This window comes from Marmota marmota, unplaced genomic scaffold (assembly GCF_001458135.2).
Source record: "Marmota marmota marmota unplaced genomic scaffold, marMar, whole genome shotgun sequence".
In the NCBI taxonomy this organism is placed as follows: Eukaryota; Metazoa; Chordata; class Mammalia; order Rodentia; family Sciuridae; genus Marmota; species Marmota marmota.
The window spans coordinates 1,178,892-1,204,665 of NW_026000221.1; the positions used below are offsets into that span (position 1 = coordinate 1,178,892).

Genomic DNA, 25,774 nt, shown 5'->3' on the forward strand with positions numbered 1-25,774 from the left:
GGTTGTGGCTCAGTGGCAGAGCGCATGCCTAGCATGTGTGAGGCCCCAGGTTCGGTTCTCAGCACCACATATCAATAAATAAAATAAAGGTCCATTAACAATTTTAAAAAATTAAAATAAATTTCATTATTAAAAAAATTACTTTGTATATGTAAATACATCCATATGCAACTTTGAAAGAGTTCCTCTTATGCCTAAAGCAAGATAAGTACCTTTTAATTTCTACAATTAACAAAAAGCAAACTATCACACTTAACCAGGGTATCCTGCTAAGAAGCTGATCACAGAACTGTGTGCAAAATTCAATTTCTGGACCCACTATGCAAAAAATGCAAACAAAACAAAACAATGAATGGCCATGTCAAAACTAGTTAAAGGCTGAGAGAAAAATCTGCTTAATGAAGCAGACAAGAGGACAGTCCAACTTTTAGAGCACACATAACCAAAACATAAAAGCCTATTGGCTCTGCATGTACAGTTAAGTAAGGGTTATTCCTAATTCTTTGCTGCCATTTTTGTTAAGTAGACAAAAAGAAGACCAAAAAAAGTCATGTTAATTTCAAAACCAAATTACCCCTAGAAAGAGAAAAGATTGAGAATCAGAGCCAACAATATACCATTAAAAATATAAACATATATAAGGATGCATCTATATGTATGTGTGTGTGTATATATCAATCACACATATGCTTTCTGAGAATGGTCTGAACAGTCAGAAAATGGTTTAAACAGTCAGGAATGAAAAGATAGTTAGCAAGGTATCAGAAATCCAGTAAAATCATAGGAAGGTGCTTACCAGGACAAACAGTGATTTCTTCTGCAGAACTCTCTGGCATAAGGACTAAGCTTCTCTTACTGGTCAAAGCAACAATGCTGAAAAAGAACCAAACTCCAGGTGAATTCCCAGTAAAATAAATCAGAATACCAGGCCAAAACAACAGTGAGTCATTCACAAAGCCACAAGCAATCTGATACCTGCTGTCCAATACCACAAAGGCACAACAGGGAAGCAAGGAGTCCATAGTGAAAACTCTAGGCCAGAAACAGGGAAAATAAACATGCTTATAACTTTGGTTCCAGCGAAATAACTGAAGGAAAAGAAACCCCCTTTTGGAGTCTTCACAAAGGAAGGTGGAAGGATAAGCATTATCTGCAAATATCACAGAAGACAAAAAATTCCACTTCAACAAAAAAAATGTCAAAGGTGTTTTATAGCCTCCATTTCAGCCTTCTGAAGGCTAGAGACATGTAAAGTAGACAGAGATTCTCCCGACAGCACATTAACTTTTCCATCACCTCACAGTTACATTTCCTCTTTATCTCAAGATGTAGCTTTCCAAACAACAAAAATGAAATACAATTCCAAACTATCTCACAGCAAAAATCTGTCCATATAAGTTCAACCTCTCTTCCAAGGAAAACTTAATTATGAATAGCTTCCCTCATCCAACCTTCTGGTTTTCCCTGCCTGTTCATGGAATGCTAACTCCTCCTGACACAGAAACACATGGCTCAGAGATCTGAGCATCTGAACTACTACTCTCATGCTTCACAGAATTTTATGATTAGTTTGATAAAGTATGCAAGAAGACGCTTAAAAATACAAATTCTCATATCAACCAAGAACCACAAAGAGAGAACAGCCATCACTGACTCAAGATAAATAACTAAATCTTGACAGGAAACCACAAGTGATTTCTCTCTCTAAATAAAACATCTCATAGCATTTGTTACAAACCCAAGCCAGACAGTTTACTCTGCATGTAACATTAGGGCTCTATTCAAAGGGTCCATCACAAAACAATTTGCTGACATTTATAAAATGGGCTAATCAATTTGAAGTCGAACCACATTGCCTGCAATTTCAACTCTCTCCTGGTGACAAAGTGTATAATCATTTATTAAAAACCTACATCTGCTCTGCACAGACTCACCACAATAAAGCAGAAAGGTCTACAGGGAACAGAAGGCCTACTCCAGTTAAAAACACTTCCAAAACTGTCTTAACCACAGGAGAATCAACCAAAGCCATATTCTTCAGCCCAAGAAGAAATACTTAGTACTGTCCACCAAAAGCCTAAGAAAGAACACTACCTACATTACAGCAAATGGCACTGGGCCTCAACTTCTATATAGGAGATGACAATCACTTAATACAAAACTACATTCTTGAGAAATTCCCAAAACTCAACTATCAAACAAAGGGAGAAAGTGGTTGGAAAACTGATCCAGTTAATACCACAGTTTATAACCAATCAATCATCATCTATTATTAAAATAAGAAGACTTAGAAGGTAACCCTATCAACAAATCATCAATAAAAATTAATGGAGGAGGTAATACAAATAAAACCATTTGTAGAAAAGATGAGATACAAACAAATTAAAAGTGGCATAGGATCTATGTGGCCTGAATAATATAATTATAGGCATCAAAGAGGATGTAAGTCTTGAGAGTAGATTTAAAAGATATACAAGGTTTGGAAATAAGCATAAGAAAAGTAACAAATGGAGAAATAGATAAGAAGAATACAAGGCCCATAAAGAAATCAATCTAGAAACTTCAAATTGGTAAAGGAAACTAGGGTTAGTTAAGAGAAGCAGGATGACCACTTTTCAGGAATAAGATAAATGGGATTTATGCCAAAATAACTAGGGTGGACAAGAAAACCTCTAAGATCTCTTCCAGACTCAATATTCTAGGCTTTTATGAGATGAATATTTGAAAACTTGGAGACAGTAATGATTTCTCCTAGTCTGTGCTTATATTATAAAAGAGCTAAAAGTTCCCTAGCAAGTTGTCCAGATGTAGTCTCATTGATGTGGTTCATCTTCTTTATGCTGATACCATCAGAAGAGACTGGAACTCACAACAACGTGCAATCTCACCTTTGTGAGGCAGGTACAGAGTTTCCGTCTTCAGAAGTTTCTTCAACAAATAGCCCTTGGGAAGACTGCAAAGAAATATGTAACATCCTAAATACACAGGCACAGATGAACTGGTTTCTCCTTCTTTAAAAAAAAGAAAAAAACAGGCCTAGGATGTAGTTTAGTGCTTGCCTAGCCCATATGAGGTCCTGGTTATATCCCCAGCACAATCCCCGCCTCAAAAATAATAGTAATCGTTCAACATTATCACTCAGCAATAAATATAAAACATTTTTCTTAAGTCATTAAGTTTCAGTAAAAAAAACATACCCTGTGGAGATGAAAGACTGGTATTTGAATCAGATCTAGATCACCTTCTAACTGTAATTTTGGGTAAGTCATATCTGAAATCTCTTTTCTCATCTTAAGTATTAACACAGATTATTATTATGAGAATTAAGCAAGATAATTATGCAATGTACTTTGTAAAATGCAAGACCTACATAAATATTAATTAGTAAGTCGAATGTATTATGATACCAGAAAAACAATTATAAAGCTTCTGTTGTGGGAGGGAAAAATAGAAAAGTCCAGTTTTCAACAGAAATGCTAAGCTGGGAAAAACACTGTGACCCATGAAAACTACCTCTCTGAGCACAGCTAGGACATAACATAGGACATTCCAAAGGGAAAGCTATAAAGATTCTTTTTGCTATAAATCTGCCATTAAGGTATTGCTACCTAACTATAAAGATACCTTTTAAGAAATACAATGGCCAGGTGGGTGGTGCATGCCTGTAATCTTGCTGACTGGAAAGTTGAGGCAGAAGAATCACAAGTTTGGGCCAGCATCAGCAACTTAGTGAAAGCCTATCTCAAAATAAAAAATAAAAAAAGGCTAGAGATGTAGGTCAGTGGTAAAGTGCCTCTGGGTTCAACCCCTAGTAGGCAAAATTTTTTAAAAATAAAGAAATAGAAAAAAAAAAGCAATGCAATGATTGGGACTGAAATAAGAAAAACACATTTGCATTGACTCATGGTAGAATCAGTGCAAATATCAACACATTGAATGTTGATGTACAGAAAAAGCAGCTACTTTTACCTTAAGTAGACTTCTGAGAAAGTACCTTGTCTGTGAAGTTTCTTCCAGTAGATATAAAGCTACTGGCTGAAGTATTCAGAGTTTCCTAACAGGATAAATAACCTAAACAAATCAGTCATCTTTCTACCACTCAGGTAAATGATGAAATACACCTTTTTAAAAAGGGAAGGGAGGGCTGGCAATATGGCTCAGTTGGTACAGTGCTTGCCTTGCATGCACAAGGCCTTGGGTTCAATCCTCAACACCCCAAAAAAAAAAGTTTCTGGGGAGGGGGTGGTGGGGGGGTAGCTGAATCAAGTCTTCAGTCAAGAAGAAGGCATAGTTGTACAGATCAAGAATGTAGTTATTATGAGAAATGAGCTGAATAAAACTATCAAAAGAACTAAAATAAAACAGCAATCAATACTTAGCCTGATTTTGTTTGAACTTACAAGTTCCTTTTTAGAATCTTTTAAAAAAAAAAAAACAGTGAACACTGACACCTAGTGTCCACTTAATAGAATTTTGCTGACTTAGAATTACTAGATGACTAAGCCCTAGGACTTCAGAAACAATCATGAAAAAATCAGTTATAAGACACTTCCATATCCACCTTAGGTTGAACATATCTCCAGCTCTGCCAGTGTAATTGTTTTAAAAATTATTGTTCACCTTTTAAGTGCCAGGCCTATTCATTTTACATCCATTATCCTGAAATCTCCACAAGAACCTTATGAAGCAAAAATTATTATTTTAGAAATGAGGGAAATTAAACTTCAATGTTAAATAATTTGCCCAAAATTAGACAACTGATCAAAAATGGAGCTGGCACTTTCCTGAACCCAAAATCCATGTTTGAACCACTACTGTTATGTCGTTTACATAAATGATCATCTTCCCAACCATTTCAACAAGAAATCCCAAGAATGCATTCATTTGAGTAAACTATTTTAATTTCTAAAGTTATACCTTAAATGGAAGTAAACTGAATTTAGCTGTACAGTGAGGTTTTTTTAGACTATGAAAATAAGATAGCAAAATGTGCAATCAAATTTGATTAGACTACCTAAATCTAAATAAAGTGAACAGGGAAATGTAGAAATAAAGCTCTAAAGAAGCTGTGGCCTAATCAAGATATTGCATTTTATACTTAAAGAAATAAGTTACAGGAATGGGATAGTTTGATTGAATCTTAAAGAAGAAAAATCCAAAGATCAAACTCAAGTAGTGTTTTCAACACCATGGCCCAGGAAATGAAAATGAATTAAACCATCAGCCAGTCATCACAGAAATGGCCTCTGTTGTAAGGCAATGATAGCTTATCAGGTCTTTCCATAGACTAGTTAAACCATCTCTTAAAGTTTCCATTTTCTGATTATTATTTCAGCTTTCTAGATACACTCATCATAGAAAGAGGTACAATATATGGTGGATCTGAGTAGTCTGGTCACTAAAAATGTCTTTATTCCATAAGAAATGTGTCATTTGGTGTACATACATCAGCTTGAAGTTTGGCTAAGTGACAGTCACAACTCCACATAATGTGGTAATTTCTGGAAATAAGTTCCAGCACCTAGACTGAAAAATTAAGGATCAGACTCCGAAAAGTAGTGACCACATCAACATCTCCCTGCCATAATGCCACTGAGGTGACCTCTTATCTTCATTAACAACTTTCCTTGTTGCAGCAATGCCAGAAATGAGCTATCATCTGATTATAAAGTTTTAATAACCTTCATTACAGACTATGCCATTTGACCAAAGGTAAATGTTTTTTCTGAGTCTCAATTCCTGAGACTCTCTTGCTATCTCTATCAGCTAAAGAGTTACACATGTGGGCAACTCCAACAAAGTCATGTTCAACAGAAAATATAAACACACAAATTCCTTATACACACAATTCCTGAAAGCAAGAGATCAGGATAAAAGGGAAAATTATGAAAATAATATTTTCATTATTTGCCTGTATAATCAATAAGTTTGTTTTATTTTTTTAAATGTTAGCAAGGCTGTAGTGAACCATGTATTTTCATATACTGCTAGAGCGAGGAAATACAAATTTGAACAATCTTTCTGAAAAGCAATGTGGCAATAAATAGCGAGTCTGTATGTTCACAATTCTTTTTTTTTAAACAAATAATGCAATTTTTTTTCATATTTATTTTTCAGTTGTAGTTGAACACATTACCTTATTTCACTTATTTATTTTTATGTGGTGCTGAGGCTCAAACTCAGGGTCTCTCACATGCGAGGCGAGCACTCTATTGCTGAGCCTCAACCCAAGCCCCCTTCTTTAATACAGTATTTTTCTGGCTCCCTATACCCAAGGGCACTGATTTTGAATGAAGAAAAGTTTCACACAGATCTAACTTTCACACAACCAAAATATCCAGTGATAAAAAAATTTTAAAAAATATATAATATGGTAAACTCATAAGCCAGAATATGTCATTAAAAATGAAATCTAGGGGGCTGGGGTTGTGGCTCAGAGGTAGAGTGCTCGCCTAGCATACATGAGGCACTGGGTTCGATCCTCAGCACCACATAAAGTAAAATAAAGATATTGTGTCCACCTATGACTAAAAAATATATATATTTTTTTAAATGAAATCTAGGCTGGGCATCATGGCACCACCTGTAATCCTAACAGCTCAGGAGGCTAAGGCAGGAGGACAGCAAGTTCAAAGCCAGCCTCAGCAATTTAGTGAGGCCCTAAGCAACTTACTGAGACCCTGTCTCTAAATAAAAACTAAAAAAGAGCTGGGGATGTGGCTCAGTGGTTAAGTACCCCTAGTGCAATCCCTGGTACCAAAAAAAAAAAAAAAAAGGGAAAATCTATAGATAATTTTAATATAAAAAAATGATTACATTCATATTGTAAGTTAAAAATTCAATAATGTACTAACATAAGGGCTGGGATTATAAACTCAGAGGCAGAGTGCTTGCCTAGCAGGTATGAAGCCCTGGGTTTAATCCCCAACACTGCAAAAAAGTAAAAGGAAAAAGGACTACATTGAAATACCTTTTTCATCTCTCAGATTGGCAATGTTCAAGAAGTCTGATAATGCTATACTGGTATAGGTACAAAGAAACTATATTCATATATTGCTGGTGGTCGTGTAAATGTATACAACTTCTAAGGAGGGAAGTTTGACAATATCTAACAAAATTGTAAATGCAGATATCCTTTGATCTACCAGCTATATCAACATGAGATTATCCTACAAATATCTTCCATGTGGATGACATGTTTAAGAAAAATCACTGCAGTGCTGTTTGTAATAGGAAATACTGGAAGAACTTAAATGTTCACTAGTAGACCATTACTGGATAAAACAAACTATGATTCATTCACACATGGCATATTCCACATCCAAAAAGAAAAAAGATTAACAAATGAAGATATTCATTATGTGCTATTATAACACAATCTCATAGACATTAAATTTAAAAGGCAAGGGCAGAATAAAGTGTTTAGTATGCTATTGTTTGTGTAAAAACAGTGGGGAAAAGAATGTGTATAATACTTATAGTATATAAATTCCTTGGAAGGATGTACCAGAAACTAGTTAACACAGATTGAGTCCAGAGAGGAGAAATGGTTGGCTGGAGGGTAGAGACAAGATTTTTAAATTTACATCTTTTTGAATTTTTGTCCTTGTGAATATTACCTAGTCAAAAGTAGCTTTTTAGAAATAAAATTTTTAAAGAATAATAAATTATGATATACCCATATGATAGAATGTTTTCAAGTGTATTTAATAAATAGGAAAAGACCTAGAATAAACCATAAGGTGGGGGAAAGGAAAAAAGTTTACACTGAACAGTCTTCGTTTTGTTCAAAAATTAAGTAGAAAATTATATTTTAGATGTATAGAAATAGTGATGATTGCCTGTTGGTGGTGGGATTATAGGTAATTCTTTATATTCTGTACTTTACTAATTTTCTTTAGAGAGCATGTATTACTTTAATCATTGGGGGGAACCACAAAAAAATACAAAAAGCTAAAATAATCCTTGTTTAATCTGTGAATAAATCATCCTTAATTATAGCATCACTGACCCTTACCTGACCATGACTGGTTGTTGGTTCTTCCTCCAACAAAAGTTTCTGTTTCAAGCTTTTAATTGGGCTTTCTTGGAAATCCTTGGGTTTTGAGTGCCAGACAGATGCCCTAGACTCCTGCCTCTCCTCTGTGTCTTCATCTCCCATATCTTCTGAGATGCCTTCATTTTTTTCACTAGCCTGATCTCCTTGGCCACATTCATTCTGGATCAGAGAAGGAGGGCTAGGTAACACTGGTTCCCCAAACCCTTTTTTTTTTAAAAGCTGCCTCTGAGCCATTTTTAAGCTCTTTTGATAAACCTCCAACTGGCAGAGAATGACCTTGGTATATTGATTAGGGTCTACTCCAGCAGGGCAGAATGGAATACCCCAGAAGTAGTGCACATTTCCCCCAGTGTCCTGAAGAACTTTGGCATCTGCTGGGGTAGGCAGACAGTGCCTAGATGTGTCCCCCCTACCCTGGGCAACTTTGAGAAAAGCACAACCCCTCCCAGTACTTTCCTGTGGCTTCCCACACTTTGTGTGCTCAGCCAAGTGGCCAGTACATCTGTCAAAACATTTAACGTTCTCATTCTCAAACACTGGCTGGCTTGACTGGTCCCAGCTTCCTGAGCTGCCAGAGACCGGCTCCTCTTCAGTGTTTTCAGTGTGGTCCCAAGGCTCCTCTCTTTCCTCAGCCTCGTTTCCCTGACTGATATGTGAGCCTTTAAACAGTGATGGAGGTACCAGCTGCCATATGCCTGTAGGTATTTGAGAAAAAGTAGGGCTAAGGACAAACTTTTTAATTAAGAGGGGTTGGTAAGCTATCACTTACCAAGAATTATAAAATGTGGGTAAGAAAAGCTCTTCTTTGGGTTTAACTAAAGGTTGGTTTTTCCTTGGAGATAAAAGTACGTTGGATATTAGTGAGATCTCAACTACTTTCTGTTTGAACCTCTTTAACATCACCAAAGGGATTTTGGGCATTTCTACTCTCAAAATGAGATCCCTGTGATATGGTTATAGTTGATGAGTAGAAGGAACCAGAACATGCCTTCAGTGGTCCCAGAGTCTGTGGTTTTCTCTTGGTGGGACTGTGAAGATGGTCCAGTGGCCAGAGGTCGAGATCTGGTAGCAGAGGCATCAGAAGGCCGGCAAGTCTGAAACAAGTGATCCCACACCAGACCAGGTTTATTATTAAAACAGCTATATATGAAGAGTCACAGGAAGGACAATAAGGGGAAGCCACTGCCCCTAGGAGTTTTTCTTCTCCAACATGTAGATGCTCAATTCAAATGAATTCCATAACATGTACTGAATGCCTATGTGCAAAGTGCTATACTAGATCACTATACTATTCCCTTTTCAAATACGAGGGGCGAATGGCATAAATGATGGCTTGGGCTGGGTGCAGTGGCACATGCGTACAGTTCCAGCTACTTAGGAGATTGAGCAGGAAGACCACTTGAACCTGCAAGTTCAAGGCCAGTTTAGGTAACATTTCAAGGCCCCATCTCAAAATAACAACAACCAAAAAATCAAGGATGGCTCAGAACCTGCCACTGGCAAGTATCTTAATATTTAAAATAATTTGAATTGTACATATTCAAATCACAACATTATTTTAAAAACTACCCATTCCTTTGTTCTCCCCACAAATCAGGGGAGGTAAACATCTAATCTTGCTTCTTTTGGAATTCTTGGTGTTCTCTAACTCTTTTTGGGAGCTGTCAACTTGCTATGGTTCTTTTAAGTGACAGACTCAAAAAAGCTGTGGGTAGAAGAAAACTCAAGTATTTATGAAATATTTCAATTTGGGTTAACCAACAATTCAACATGGATATTAAAAATTATTATGGGAAATATCTGTTAGTTGAAAACTCTATAAAATACCACAGCTAGTTCCTAATGCAATTATAACAATGTAGAAGTCAAAAAACATTGCTGATAAATCCCACAAACTTTTTCAGCATAGCATATTTACATTCAGGCTTTCAGCAATGGCTTTTCTCAAGAGCTCCTCTTCTTCCTCCTCCTGGCTGTTCACCTCCCTAGCTTCCTGCTCACTCATTTTAAGAGCCAGAGCAAACTGCTCTTCTTCTGTCATCTCTGTAAGAGGATAGGGAAAAGAGAGAAAAGGATACCACAAACAACGAATTAGCCTGGAAACAAAAAATAAACAAACAACAACAACAATAACAAAAACAGAATCCTTAACTTTTAAACTAAGGACACTAAAAGCCATTGAGTACAATTTTGTAATCTAATAAATGAAGAAAACCACAAAAGGTGAAGTGTTGGTCAAGATCATTAGCAACAGTTACAAGAACCCTGGGTAAGCTCCTAAAGATATTGTCTTTGCCTGTGTTGTTCATTATATCTCCAGCATCAGAGAGAATGGCACATGATAAATAATTAATAAATACCTGATGAATGAATAAATACCATACTGCTTTATGCCCAACATTTAACCAGAATAATTCTACTCTTCAGAACCCTCTGATATATCCAATAATGGAGAACATTCCTAGTAACCGTTTTCCATTAAAAATCAATTGTAGTATACTGAAGGAATGTTTGATTCCTAGTCTAGAACATGAAATATACAAGATGAGCTAGAATATTTTTCAAAGCTGTGAGCAAGATATTCATCAAGACACTACAAGAGTCATATCAAAAGAACTCAGGAGCCAAACTTTAAAAAAAAAAAAAAAAAAGAAACCCTCACTGGAAGTGGAACATCAATAAACAAACACAATAGATATATGCTGAATATATCAAAGAATTGAATAGGCATAATTTGGTTGGGGTAGGAAGAGGTGATTCTGATTTAGACAGTTCCCCAAGTTTATAAGTCAAGAGTTGAGGTCTAATTTAAAGAGCCATTGGCCCCACTGTTTCTATGAGAAGTCTTATACATCAAGATATTCAGTGGATCTTGCCTCCCAAGAATCAATTTTTGTCACCTTAAGGATGATATCACTTCCATTCAGAATGCATGATCCAACCTGTAGTATTTATTGGTATCAAATAAATTTACGGTATTCCTTTATCATTCTTTCTGTGAATGCAGAATCTGAAGTGTTGTCCCCTTTTACAATACTGATGCTGTTAATGTGTTATCTTTTCTTTATCTTGATCTGTCTAGTTAGAGGCTTATGCATTTTATTGAACTTTTTAAAGAACCTATTTTTAATTTTTTTCTCAGTTGTATGCTATCTTTTATTTCATTGATTTTTTGCCATATTTCTTTCTTTTCAATAATTTTGGGTTATTTTACTCTCCATATTATCACTTCTTAAAATGGGAAACGTGGATCACTGGTTTTAAGCTTTTCTTCCTCATATAAAGCTATTAATTTCCTTGTAAATGTTGCTTTTGTTGTATTCCACAAATTTTGTATGTTTCCATTTTCATTAAGATCATTTCAAATTCAATTTGGGTATATTTTTTGTTTGGATCCAACTTTAGGGATTCCTTTATCTCTGTTAATTTTGTATTTTTTTAAAATATGTTCAATATTTATATCATGACCTAGAATGACCTGACAATACCATTCTGCTATTTAAATGCTATTTCTGCTTCTAGAACCCCCTTTTCTGTTCTCTTTGCCTGGCTCATTTCTATTTTCCCTTCAGGGATCAGCTGAAATAGCATTTCCAAACTACAAATTTCTCTAGTTCTCCAGATGAGTTAACTTATATTTTTTTAGCACCTATCTAAATTATAACAACATAATTATTATTAAGTAATCATTTATTTAATGTCTTTAGTGACATATATTCATTTAATATAACAAATGTAACATTCTGGTGCTAGATGTTGACAATGGTGGAAGCTTAATATGTGAAGGGGCAGGAGATATACAGGAATTCCCTGTACTTTCCACTTATTTTTGTTGTGAACCTAAAAAATAGTCTATTAATAAAAAAATTTTAAAGGTTACCTGGCTAGTTACTCAATAAATATTACTCATGTCTGTCATAAAAGTTATTTGCATTGCAGATTCAATTAAACCTTAAAATTCCTACATGCTTTTTCATAAAACTGAAAATAATTCTGAAATTCATATGAAAATACTAAAATTTATATGGAAATGCAAAAAATCTGGAATAGCCAAAGTATTTATTTATGTTTATTTAATATAAATACTAATCTTTAAAAAGAATAAAGACAGAGAAATTACTCTGACATCAAAACTTGGTATACTTACTAATCAAGATAGTATAGCTGTGGCCTAAGTATCAAACAGATCACTGAAACAAAGTTGACAGGAAACACTCATACAAATAATTTTCTATAAAGGTTCCAAGGCTATCTCAAAGCACAAAGGAAAGTTTTTTCAATAAACATGGCAGAATAACTGAAAAACTATGGAAAAAAATAAAACTGATAACTATTTTAAACCACATCTGAAAATTATTTTAGGTATATACCTAAACACAAAAGTAGAACCTCAAATTCATAAAAGGAAGTTTTGCAATCCCAGGGTGGGCAGAGATTTCTTAGACGAAATCCAAAAAATAGACACAGAAATTAAAATCTTCTGCTTATCAAAAGACACTACTGAAAAAAAAAAAATGAATAGGCAAGTCACAGAATTAGAGAAACTATTTGTAATACTACCATAAAAAACTTTATAACTCACTAATAAAGACAGATGACCCAATTTTTAAAAAAAGGAGTAGACGTTTCACAAAGTAAAATATGCAACACAGTGCAAGAACACATAAAAAAAGTGCTCATTATTCATCAGGAAAATACAAATTAAACAAGAAAGAGAGATTGCTACATACATAACAGAATACATAAAAAAGTCTGACAATGGGGCTGAGGTTGTGGCTCAGTAGTAGCACACTCACCTGGCATGCGTAGGCACAGGGTTTGATCTTCAGCACCACATAAAAATAAATAAATAAATAAAATGAAGGTATTGGCAAAAAAAAAAAAAGACAACAACATCAAATGTTCTTAAGACTATAGAGCAACTGGAATGTTCATAGACTGCTTCAGGGAGTAGTCAGTTTGGAAAATTGGCAATTTGTTATAAAATTAAAATACACCTACACTATGACCCAACAACAAAAAATATGTCCAAAAGATGATTTATACAAGACTGTCTGTAGAAGTTTTACACATAATAGGAAAAAACTAGAAATACTGCAAACTTCTATCAATGGGATAACAGATTTTAGAAACTAGTAGGTTTGGCTGGCGTTGTAGCTTAGTGGTAGAGCACTTGCGTAGCACATTCAGGGCCCTATATAAAAAAGTACCACATTAAAAAAGTTGTTGTTTAAAAAAAAAAAAAACTGGTAAAAGAGCATCCACACTGGGAAGTGGCCTGGTAGACGGTGTTGGAGCCCCAGGGAGATGAGGAAGGTATCTACATAGGTGAGGAGGTGGCAGAGGAGATGGAGAGTCAGTAGTATATGAAGGGACTAATGAAATAATAAATTAAGACTAACAGAAAACAGGTTTTTGTCTTCAGAGGAGTGACATATTTAGAAAGAATCACAAGTATTGGAATAAAAGAATCAATATAAACTCATTCTTTTAATATAAATATAAAAATAAATGTAGATATAAATACGGTTCTACATATATGTAGGTAGGTATATATGTATTTACATGTATCTATACCCTAGCTTTATACGCTAAGAAGGACCAGGAACAACAACACTCATACCAATGAGCTTTCTTAGAGCCAAATCTTGGCTTCCAGATATCATTTTTCAAAAAAATTAAGGCTCTGAAATGGCTGATTCCAAGGGTGAAGAAAGGAAGGCTCAAAATAAGCCTAGAACATCTTCTTGTACCAGAAAGCAGGATGAGTGTTCAAGAAAGATGGGTTAGGTCAAATGGGGACATAAGCTGGCTTCATTCTAAATGGCCTCCATTGGCCAAATTTCGGACAGTTTAGCATTGTATAAGTTGGACCCTCCAAAAAACAGACACTGAGATGGAGTAAGATAGAATATACTGAGGTAAGGGTTGTAAGGACTGTAAAAGAGAAAAGAAATTGGAAGCAGAATTAGGCAGAAAATCAGTACCCATAAAAGAAAAGAGGAAAGGAAGTAAGAATAGGCAAGGAGAGCCTCAGCAATGCAGGCCTGATATACAGCCAACTCAGCAGGGAGCTCCAGAGCAGACTGATCACTAGAAGAATTTTATTTTGGAGAGAAATAGCCTGACCCTAGTTTGTGTGTCATGCTTAGTCACTGCCTACTGGCTGCCTGGGAAGAGCCTAGCCTCAGCTCTGAAGTTGAAGCAGATCCTAAACATGCTGAAACCGGAAGCTATCAACTAACTATACTCTTTGCAGCTGAACAGCAAGCTCCTTCTTGAAAGGAAATCCATATAGCATACTTCTATGGCTGCCACATGCATAAAAATAATGATAATAAGAGATTATAACCCACTGACTAAAATAAAGAAAAACATGAATCCAAAACAAATATAAATAAAAGAACTGAAAATTTTATAAGGAATGATTTATTTACCTAGATTCAAAATAACTCCATACAAAGTACATATTAATTACAAAAAGGAAAACAGTAGCTCTATAGTGCAGAAATCTGATAAAACTACCTTAATCATGTAATCACAGTGAATACCATCAGTAAGACAAATTGAAAGTATACACCACCTTACAAACTATAATAAAAAGCAAAATAGTAGCCAGGTGTGGTGCATACGCCCGTAATCCCAGCAACTCGAGAGGCTGAGGCAGGAGGATTGCAGGTTCAAGAACAGCCAGCCTTAGCAACTTAGCATGGCCCTAAGCAACTTAATGAGACATGGTCTCAAAATGAATAAAACAGGTTGGGGATCTGACTCAGTGGTTAAGTACCCTTGGATTCAATCCTGGTATTCCCCCCCACACACACTCCCCCTGGAGTAGGGGGAACAGCATCAGTTCTGTGAAATAACTACCAAAGACCATATCCTGAGTTCATATCAATAGTTTACAAAAAACAATTAAGGAGCATCTTACAAGATAACTGGCCTATCATCTTAGAAAGAATCAAGCTCATAAAGGTCCAGACTGAAGGAGCAACATAAAAGAAAACATGTGATTGCTATGAAAGATAACTGGGAAAACTTAAACTGGGCTGAGGATTACATGGTAGTAATATATCAATGTTAAATTCCTGATTTTGATGTTTTTATTATGAATATGTAGGGAAATATTATTGTTTACATAAATACCCACTAAAATATATACAGAGAAAATAGACTATTATGCCTAAAGAAGTTCAACACACACACAAAAAAACTACTTGCATGATTTCATTTGCATCAAGTTCACCAACAATGAACACACTAATTAATGATGGAAATCAGAAAGTGGTTGTCTCTGGAGATGTACAGGGTAGGAGGTAAGAAAATTATTAGAAAGAGAAAACAGAATTTTGGGAGGTGACAAATTTTCATATCCTTGATTTGAGTGATGCTTATAAGGGTATATATGACTGTCAAAACTCACTAAATAATACTTTTTAGGATATGTATTTTTATATAAATTATAATTTTTAAGAACAGTCAAAAACTAGTGCAAGAAAGACACAAAATTATTTTTCAATTCAAGGAATATTTCATTTCCTCTTACTTTACTATAAGAAGTAGAAATAATTATGTCTCACTGTTTTTTCCCTGTGTTTTTTTCCTTTCTCGTTCTACTTTACCTTGATCGGCCTGGATTGGTCTTTTTCTTTTTAGATCTCACAACTTATCAACATTCTAGCAGTAATGAATTTAAAATCAAATATCCCTGGAAAGACTCAATCATGTATTATAATGAGAACACTATTCCCAAACATTCTCCAGCCCAGGTGTAACACATTGAAAGACTGAGTAACATTAATCATATAAGTATAAACAAAACTTAACAAGTTAGATGGTTTCTAATAAAATTTAAATAATGAGAAGAAAACATGACAATTTCTGATATGAAAACCCCTCACCTATAATTAGGTGGAAATAATAAGTCTAAAACTAAAACAAATAACAAATACTAACCTGAAAGAATATGAGCAAAGCAGCCTGGGAAGAGAAGTAAACTAGAAATTTTTTCCTGGGCTGGAGTTGAAGAGGAAAAGAGTCTGTACATTTCAGAGCAGAAGGACCAAAGTTTTGCTCCCTAATGCCCTGAGGCAGGTTCAAGGGCCTGAACAAGAATGGCTATGTAGGGGCTGGGATTGTGGCTCAGTGGTAGAGCGCTCGCCTAGCACAGGGAGACCCGGAGTTCGATCCTCAGCACCACATAAAAATAAAGGCATTGTGTTGTGTCCATCTACACCTAAAAAAAAATAAAATAAAATAAATATTAAAAAAAAAAGAATGGCTATGTTGACATATCTGGGAGAAAGAACCAAGTCTCACAAGAGATCTCTCTATGGCAAGAATAAAGAGCAGACAGCTTTCAGATCCAAAGAGAACTTATGGATAGATCCCATGGATGTCTCAGAGATTGCCTGAGTTTTGACCAATGCCCCAAGGGGTCCCCCTCTGATACCATGTTATAGCATAAGACTCTACAATTGTGACTCAAGCTAGGAGAAAGGATACAGCACTCTTAGGAATGAATGAGGTTAAATTTCTACCAGTCATATGAAATGTGGTATGGAACTGTAGATTAAATTCAAATACTTGATAATTCTCCAACAAGTTAAACATACTTATATTATGACCTGGCAATTCCACTCCTGGATGTATACCCAAAAGAACTGAAAACAGATGTTCAAATAAAAACTTTTACATATATGTTCACAGTAGCATTATCCACAATAACCAAAAGGTAAGGATAAAAACAAATGTCTCAGATTGGGGTTGTAGCTTAGTGGTAGAGCCTTGCCTAACAGATGTGAGGCACTGGGTTTGATCCTCAGCACCACATAAAAATAAAATAAGGTATTATGTCCACCTACATCTAAAAAATAAATGTCAAAAAAAAAAAGAAGTATTACAAGTTCAAGGCCAATATAGTTGATTTAGGAAGACCCTGTCTCTAAATAAATAAATAAATAATGAAGATCTGATTCATATTACAATATGAACTATAAAAAACTCTTCAAAGTGAAAGTTAGGCACAAAATACCACATTTTTGTATGTTACATTTAGATGAAATTTCCAGAATAGGCAAATCCACAGTGACAGAAAGGGGCTGTGACTGGGAGAAGAAGAAATAGAAAGTGACTATTTAATGGACAGTAACAAAAACAGTTTTATCAATTAGATTATGCTGAGGTTGGAAAACACTGTGGATGTACTAAATATCATGAATAGTATACTTTAAGGTTAAAATGGTAAGGCTCATCTTATGTATATTTTATCAAATTTTAAAAACTTACTGATTAGAATAAATTTTAGAAATTTTTTTTTAAATTGCTATCATTCAAAAAAACAAAAGATAAATAACTAAGCAATCAATGGTACACACTTGTAATCCCAGTGACTCCAGAGGCTGAGGCAAGAAAATCTATAATTCATGGTCAGCCTCGGCAACTTACTTAGACCCTGTCTCAAAAAATTAAAAAAGCTCAGTGGTAAAGAGCCCCTGGGTTCAATCCCCAGTACCAAAAAATAAAATTAAAAAATAAAGAACTAGGACTGGGGTTGTGGCTTAGAAGTAGAGCACTCGCTAGCACGCAGGAGGCACTGGGTTTGATCCTCAGCATTACATAAAAAAGAAATAAAGATATTACGACCACCTATAACTAAAAAATAAATATATATTTAAAAAAATACTAGGGCTGGGGATGTGGCTCAAGCGGTAGCACGCTCGCCTGGTGTGCGTGCGGCCCGGGTTCGATCCTCAGCACCACATACAAAGATGTGTCCGCCGAAAACTAAAAAATAAATATTAAAATTCTCTCTCTCTCTCTCTCTCTCTCTCTCTCTCTCTAAAAAAAAAAAAATACTAAAGAACTAAGCAATGAAAAAATCAATTATACAGCAATGGGAAAAAATAATGTAATGGGGAGAAATCAATACTCCACTTATATATATAAATCAAATAATATTACAGTGAAGATTATTGGACAAAATGTAATAAGCATTTTAACAAGGCACTAGCAAAAATATTTCTAACAAAAATCTATGTGAGTGAAGGGAAGGAAGAAAAACTGTAAGAATATTAATTACTTCATTTTTCTTATTGTCAATACTCTTATTTTTCTTAACCAAAAAAGGAATTTAAGAATCTATTGTTGGCAGGGCATAGTGGCTCACACCTGTAATTCCAGTGACTCAGGAGGCTGAGGCAGGAGGATGGCAAGTTCAAACCCAGCCTCAGCAACTTAGTGAGGCCCTAAGCACACAGCGAGTCCCTGTCTCTAATAAAATATAAAAAAGGGCTGGGAGGGGACCTGGGGTTGTGGCTCAGCGGTAGAGCACTCACCTAGCATGTGCAATCGATCCTCGGCACAGCATAAAAATAAATAAATAAAATAAAGGTACTGTGTGTTCGACTATGACTAAATTTTATATAAAAAGGTGAATATAAAAGGTGAGGGTGTTCGGGGTGTGGCTCAGTGGTTAAGTGCGGCTGGGTTCAATACCTGGTACCAAAAAAAAAAACAAAATTAAAAAAAGAATCTATTGTTTCATATGGAAAAAAATTATCTGTATTTTCAGCATATATGTGTCATTAATTCATTTTTCCTCTATAAAATCAAACTCACAACTTTTGCATTGGACAAAATGCATAGATACTTGCTATTAAGGATGGCAGACTAAGCATAAACATCTAATTTCATTCTCTGCCCCAAATTCCTAACATTTAAGCATTAAGGGAGGTCTTTTTGTTTTGTTTTTGTCTCTTTTTTTCCCCAGAAAAACTAGTACTAATCCTTCTCAAACTTCTCAAAACACTGAAGAGGCAAGAAAACTTCTTAACTCATTCTATGAGGCCAGTTTTACCCTGATAGCAAAAGTCAGACAAGGTAAGGTGCAGTGGCACACGCCTGGCCTGTAATCCTAGTGACTCGGGAGGCTAAGGCAGGAGGATCAAGATTTGAAAGCCAGCCTCAGCAACTTATCGAAGCCCTAAGCAACTCAGTGAGACTGTCTCTAAATAAAATACAAAAAAGGGCTGGGAATGTGTCTTGGTGGTTAAGTGTCCCTGACTTGAATCCCTGGTACCAAAAAAAAAAAAAAAAGACAAGGTGGACACAAGAAACCACAAGCCAATATCCCTTATAAACATTAATGTAAAAATCCTCAACAAAATACCAGTAAACCAATTCAGCCACATAATAAAAGATTAAATACCATGACAAAGTGTGATTCATTCCTGAAATGAAAGTATAAGTCAAAATGTAAAAATTGACCAATGTAATACACCACAATTAACTGAAAGGAAAAAACAAAACACACAAGACAGAAAAGGGATCTAATATAATTCAACACCCTTTCATGATAAAAACACTCAACAACTAAAGAAGGAAACTACCTCAAAATAATGAAAGCTATATCTGAAAAATCACAGTGAATATAATAATAAAGAGGGAAAGATTATAAGGCTTTTTCTCGAAGACCAGGAACAAGGCAAGGATGCATGCCTTTACCACTTCTATTTCAACATAATACTAAAGATTCCAGCCAGAGCAATTAGACCAGAAAAAGTAGAGACATCAAAGCTGGAAAGGAAGGAATAAAATCATCTCTGTTCACAGATGCTATCTTATATGTAGATAACCCTAAAACTTCCACAAAAAAAAGTTAGAATTAATAACTGAATCCAGCAATGTAACAGGATACAAAATCAACACACAAAAAATCACTTGTATTTCTATATACTAACAACAATCATAAAAAGAAATTACAAAAACAATTCCACATATAATAACATCAAAAAGAATAAAATACTTAGGAATTAACTAAGGAGGTAAAACTCTTGTTTAATGAAAACTACAAAACATTGTTAAAAGAAATTAAAGGCAGCATTAATAAATGAAAATATGTCCCAAGTTCATGGATTAGAAACCTAATAATGTTAAGATGCCACTACAATCCAAACAATCTGCAGATTCAACACAATCACCCCTTAGCAGAAAACCAATTACACTTTTTAGAGAAGTAGAAAGACCCATTCTAAAATTCATATGCAATCTCAGGGGACTCTGAATAGCCAAAACAATCTTTTAAAAAAAAAGGACAAATCTAGAGGATTCAAACTTCTTGATTTTAAAAAATTACTACAAAGCTCCAGTCAAAACAGTGTGGTCCTAGAATAAAAATAGGCATGTAGTCTACTGGAATAGAATAAAGAGCCCAGAAACAAACTCTCATATACATGTCAAACAGTGCCAAAACCATTCAGTAGGGAATGGTCAGTTTTTTCAACAAATGATGATGGGTAAACCAAATAGCCATGTATCAAAGAATGAAGTTGAACTCTTACCTAAAAAATATATACAAAAATTAACTTGGGCTGGGGTTGTGGCTCAGGAGTAGAGCACTTGAGTAGCACATATAAGGTACTGGGTTCGATATCCAGCACCACATAAACAAACTAAATAAAATAAAAGTATTGTGTTAATCTACAACTAAAAAAATATTTTTAAAAAAATTAACTCAAGAGTTGGGAATGTGGCTTAGTGGTTAACACCTACCTAGAGCATGCAAGGCCCTGGATTCAGTCACCAGTACTAAAAATAAATAAATAATTCAAATTGGACCAAAGACTTAAATGTTAAGACCTAAAACTACAAAATTCAGAAGAAAATATGGACAAAGCATCACAACAATAGATTTGACACTATTTTCTTGAGTTGATACCAAAGGCACAGGCAACAACAACAAAAAAATAGATAAACTTTATTTTATGAAGGTTAAAAACTTTTGTGCATCAATAGTGTAAGAAGACAAGTCATGCTGGGGACATAGCTTAAAACTGGAAGACTTAAAGAAGGATCCAGTCATTGTCCTGACTGACTCCATTTTATCACTCTGACCTGTTCTCTTTAAGATTTTTCTTCTTTGCAGCTTCCTACAGGCAATCATCTCATGATGGGAACAGAAACTGCCTGGTTCAATCCCTTATGCTAGGAGGATGCCAGCAGGGAGCCAATAGGACCCTACAACACCAGACCTGCCACCAAACTGACCAAGACTGTTATGCTTATGCATACCTCTTGTCCCCCTGGATTAGTCTCTCTCCTATAAAATCCTGAAGCTGTTATCAGACCAGGGAGACAGTTTTCCAGACCAGCTGTCTCCTAGACTGGCCAACTGACATAAACTCCTTTTATTTCCCACTTTTCTCTATTAACTGAACTCTAAAGGAAGTGAGTAGACCCTGGCCACAGACTCCAATAGTATGTTGACAATACATAAGGCCCTGAGTTGAATCCCCAATACAACAATAAAAAGGTGACCCACAGAATGGGAGAAAATATTTGCAAATCATACATCTGATAGGGATTAAAATCCAGAATATATAGGTGACTCCAAAAACTCAATCATCAAAACAACAACAACAAAAAATGGTCAAAGAACTTGTACAATGGCCAATAAGTACATGAAAAGATGTTTAACATCACTAATCATTAGGGAAATGTAAAACCAAGCTACAATAAGATACCACTTTATATTCATTAGTATGGCTACTACCAAAACAAAAAGAAAAAAAGCATTGAAAAAGATGTGGAGAAATTAGAACCTTTATATACTGCTAGTGGAAATGTAAATATGGTACAGCCATTATATAAAAGTATGATAGTTCCTTAAAAAAAAATTAAATAGAGTTACCATGTGATCCAGCAATTCTACTTCTGGTTATATACCTAAAAGAAATGAAAGCAGGGTCTCAAAAAGATATTTGTACACACATGTTCATAGCAGGTGTTGATTGGTTGGTGAAAATGTAACCAGAGGCTCACAAGAACTTAATCCTATATTTGCCAAGGGTGCAGTGATTCGTTTTTGCTAACCTAGTGCTACCTGTGATTTTTTTTCTATAAAACTACTTCGAAAACAAGAATCAAATGTGTTCTTTTTCCTCAAGTAAATATTTTATAGCACTTTTGTAGAGATGAATGTGAAAGGTGATTAATATAAAAACGGAGTGATAAATACACAAACTATGTAAATAAGGCAAGAACAATATTGCTATTGTCAGAAGAACAGCCCTAATGACAAAATAAAACTGAGCAGGCAGTGGCTTATACTTAGACTTCAACTTCTTGAGATTTCACATGTGAAAGATTTAGAGAAAGTCTATGGAAAAGGCATGAGAGTCTTCTGGGAAACATAAGGCTCACTATATAATGTAAGCATCAGGCTGTGATGTAAAGAACTTTTCATCTGGCAGGAATGAGACTGGGGAAGGTGGCTTGTGTATTTCTTGTTTTTAAGATCACTATGACCTATGCTCAGCTTTTACAAATAGGATAAAACAGAATCTTCTATGGGGATACCTAAATGTCTTTAGAAATGTGTAACCTTCAGTTCTTAAACTTTGTTATTATTTACGATTTCCTCCTCATCATTTTCTTTTTTTGGGGGGGGGGCACCAGGGATTGAACTCTGGGGCACCTCAGCCACTGAGCCACATCCCCAGCCCTATATTGTATTTTTACTAGACACAGGGTCTCACTGAGTTGCTTGGCACCGCACTTTTTTGCTGATGCTGGCTTTGAACTTGAGATCCTTCTGCCCCAGCCTCCCAGCCACTGGGATTGCAGGCATACACCATCGTACCTGGCTCTTCTTATCATTTTCTATCTTTTTTTTTTCCCCCTAGAATTCTGGGGTAGTAGGGACAGACAGTTGTTGTTTAGTGTAGAATTTCAGTTTTATAAGATGAAAAGTTATACAGAAGGAAAATAGTGATGCCTGTACAAAACCATGTATGTATTTAATATCACTAACTATATAAACGGCTAAAATGATAAATTTTGTATATTTAAACACAATTTAAAAATTAGAGCTGGACATCATGGCGCTCACCTGTAATCCTAGCTACTCAAGAAGTAGCAGAAAGATCACAAGGTTGAGGCCAGCCTGAACAACTTTTAGTAAGACTCTATCTCAAATTTTTAAAAAAGTTTTAAAATGGGCTATAGATACAGCTCAGTGGTAGAGAGCCTGCCTACTGTGAAATCCTAGGTTCAATTTCCCATACCACAATGAAGAAGGAGGGACTGGCAACTTAAAACTGTTCCCTAATGGCAATTTAAAAATATTCCATGGCCAGGGTTATAGCTCAATGGTAGAATGCTTACCTAGCATGCGTGAGGCACCGGGTTCCATCCCCAGAACGACATAAAAAAAAATAAACCAATAAAATAAAGGCACTGTGTCCATCTACAACTAAAAGTATACATTTTTAAAACAAATAAAATAAAAATATTCCATAATGTGTTTATGCCATAATATATTGTACCCACTACTCTACTATAATACAATCAGGTTGTTTTCTATATCTAGTCATTTTTAAAATGCTACAAATGGGCTGGGGTTGTAGCTGGTAAAATGCTTGCCTCACACATGTTCCATCCTCAGAACCACATAAAAATAAATAAAATAAAGGTATGCATCTATTTACAACTTTTAAAAAATGCTACAATATTTTTTTTAAATCTTCAAAGATCATTCATTAAGATAATGCTCTACACCCTCCCTCATACACACATATAGGGGCAGATAGTGATAGTTATGTGTGTGTGTGTGTGCGCGCACACACACACACACACACACAAAGTTCTTAAACCTTAAGCAGTTAAGAAAAAGAAACTACCAGATATCAAAGAAAGCCCTCTAATGTGAAGGACTAAAATTTGAAAAAATAAGTTGAAGGAAAAAATAGCTTCAATAATTATTAATATCCTCAGGCAAATAAGACATTATTATATCTATGAGACAAGTTTAGGATATCATTAATGGGGGGGAAAAGAACATCAGGAAACAATAAGGAACTGCTAAAATTAAAACTAGAAGTAGAATTTTAAAAACCACTGTATGTATTGAAAGATAAAAATTGAGGATATATACTGTGTTTCATAACTGAACTTATAGCCAACAGCACTATAACTCATGTCTGAATGAAGTTTTTACTTAACATACCTTTTCTCCATAAAGTACATCACAGTTTCTTGCACTTTAGGAACATTTGACAGCATTACACTTAAGGATCATTTCAAATAGTGAAATCATCAAGAAAAAACATGAAAATGCAAAAAATGTGGCACTAAATAGACTGCAAAAAGAACACATTGATAGTCTTAAGAACTAAAACAGAGGGTACAGCATCACTCTGCTCAGCCTCACCTGGGAAATGTGCACATCAGACAACTCAAAAAATCTTTGCCTAAGCATGTTCCCTAATGATCACAAGAACCAAAAGTACTAATTTTAGGTTTCTAAATAAATTTTAGCAAATAGGCAAATTTGCAAATGCTAAATTTACAAATAATAAGGATCAACTGTACATATAAACCTATCTTTACGAAATTACTTACATCCAAACTATCTATATCTATGCATACATGTCAGAAATAATCACCTAACTAATGTCCATTAAGTTATTTCTAAGGTAATGGATTTTGCATGATATTCTTTTTTACTTTCTTCTTTGTGCTATATTTATTTATTGGTAATGGGTACTAGGGATTGAACTCAGGACATTATGCAGGCTTCTACCACTGAACTACATCTCTGGCCCTTTTTTAACTTTAGTTTGAGACAGGGTCTCACTAAGTTGTTCAGGTTGGCCTTAAACTTGCAATCCTCCTTGCCTCAGCCTCCCAAGCAGCTGGGATTACAGATGTGTGTCACCATGTCCAGTCTTAATAAATTTTTTTAAATTGAAGCTCTATCATTTTTATTAAGAATAAATATTATATCAATATTATATTTTTCTGTAACATGTTCATCTCAGAGCTTTAAAAAAGTTCAATAGTTCTTTCTTTTGCTATGTAGGAAAATACACATTTATATGCTAGTATTCAAAGATATGATATCGTTAGTCATAACAGTAAACTATATAATAATGAGAATATAACCACTGACTCTGAAAAACATTATTTTGCTATATTAGGCTCCTAAAAGAAAAACTGACATTAATGAATCCTTATTGTCAAAAATGTCATTATTTGATTAACATTATTTTTGCACAGTTGTACTTATTTTGAATCTAAGTTTATCAACCCTAACACTATTGACATTTTGGGAAAGGCAATTTTTTGTGTGTGGAGACTACCTTTGTATTGTGGGATGGATAGTATAATGCCTGGCTTCTTCCCACTAGAGGCCAGTAGCACGCGCCATCCCTCCAAGTTGTGGCAACCAAAAATATCTCTAGATTACCACGTTTCAAGTGGGGGGCAAAACAGTGAGTACCACTGTTTTAAATAAGTTACTTAAATCCAGATGGATTATAATACACTCTTTTAAAAATTCTACTTGAGGGCAGGGGTTGTGGCTCAGTGGTAGAGCGCTCACCTAGCATGTGTGAGGTCCTGGGTTCAATGCTCAACACCACATATAAATAAATAAAATAAAGATATTGTGCCCAGCTAAAAAATAAATATTTAAAAAAATTTCTACTTGAATAAAACATCTCAGATATAGGATCCAACGAATAAACCAGCTCTGACTCTAATTGAGTATCAATGAGGGGACATAAAATTCAGACCGGCAACCAAAATATGTAAGTATAAACCCTACTGTTTCAGTTAAGTTTGCATCACTGTGACCAAAATACCTGACAAAAACAACTTAGAGGAGGGAAAATTTATTTGATGATAACAGTTTCATTGGTCTCAAATTCAAAA

General features: G+C 35.0%; 1 protein-coding gene across 6 annotated transcripts in view; it reads right to left on the reverse strand.

Moving 5' to 3' along the window:
* The window catches only part of Uimc1 (ubiquitin interaction motif containing 1), a 139,075-nt gene that overhangs the window by 50,735 nt on the left and 62,566 nt on the right, over positions 1-25,774 (reverse strand). The window contains exons 3-8 of one of the 6 annotated variants that reach the window (XM_048792063.1): positions 9,978-10,102; positions 9,048-9,153; positions 8,516-8,754; positions 8,018-8,218; positions 2,889-2,953; positions 797-873 (exon numbers count right to left, since the gene is read on the reverse strand). In XM_048792063.1, the coding sequence (XP_048648020.1) occupies positions 797-873; positions 2,889-2,953; positions 8,018-8,218; positions 8,516-8,754; positions 9,048-9,153; positions 9,978-10,102 (813 nt within the window). Of the gene's footprint in view, positions 1-796; positions 874-2,888; positions 2,954-8,017; positions 8,755-9,047; positions 9,154-9,977; positions 10,103-16,015; positions 16,296-21,749; positions 21,785-25,774 lie in introns of those variants that run through there. The other 5 variants (XM_048792062.1, XM_048792061.1, XM_015488522.2 and 2 more) reach the window with 5 other exon arrangements.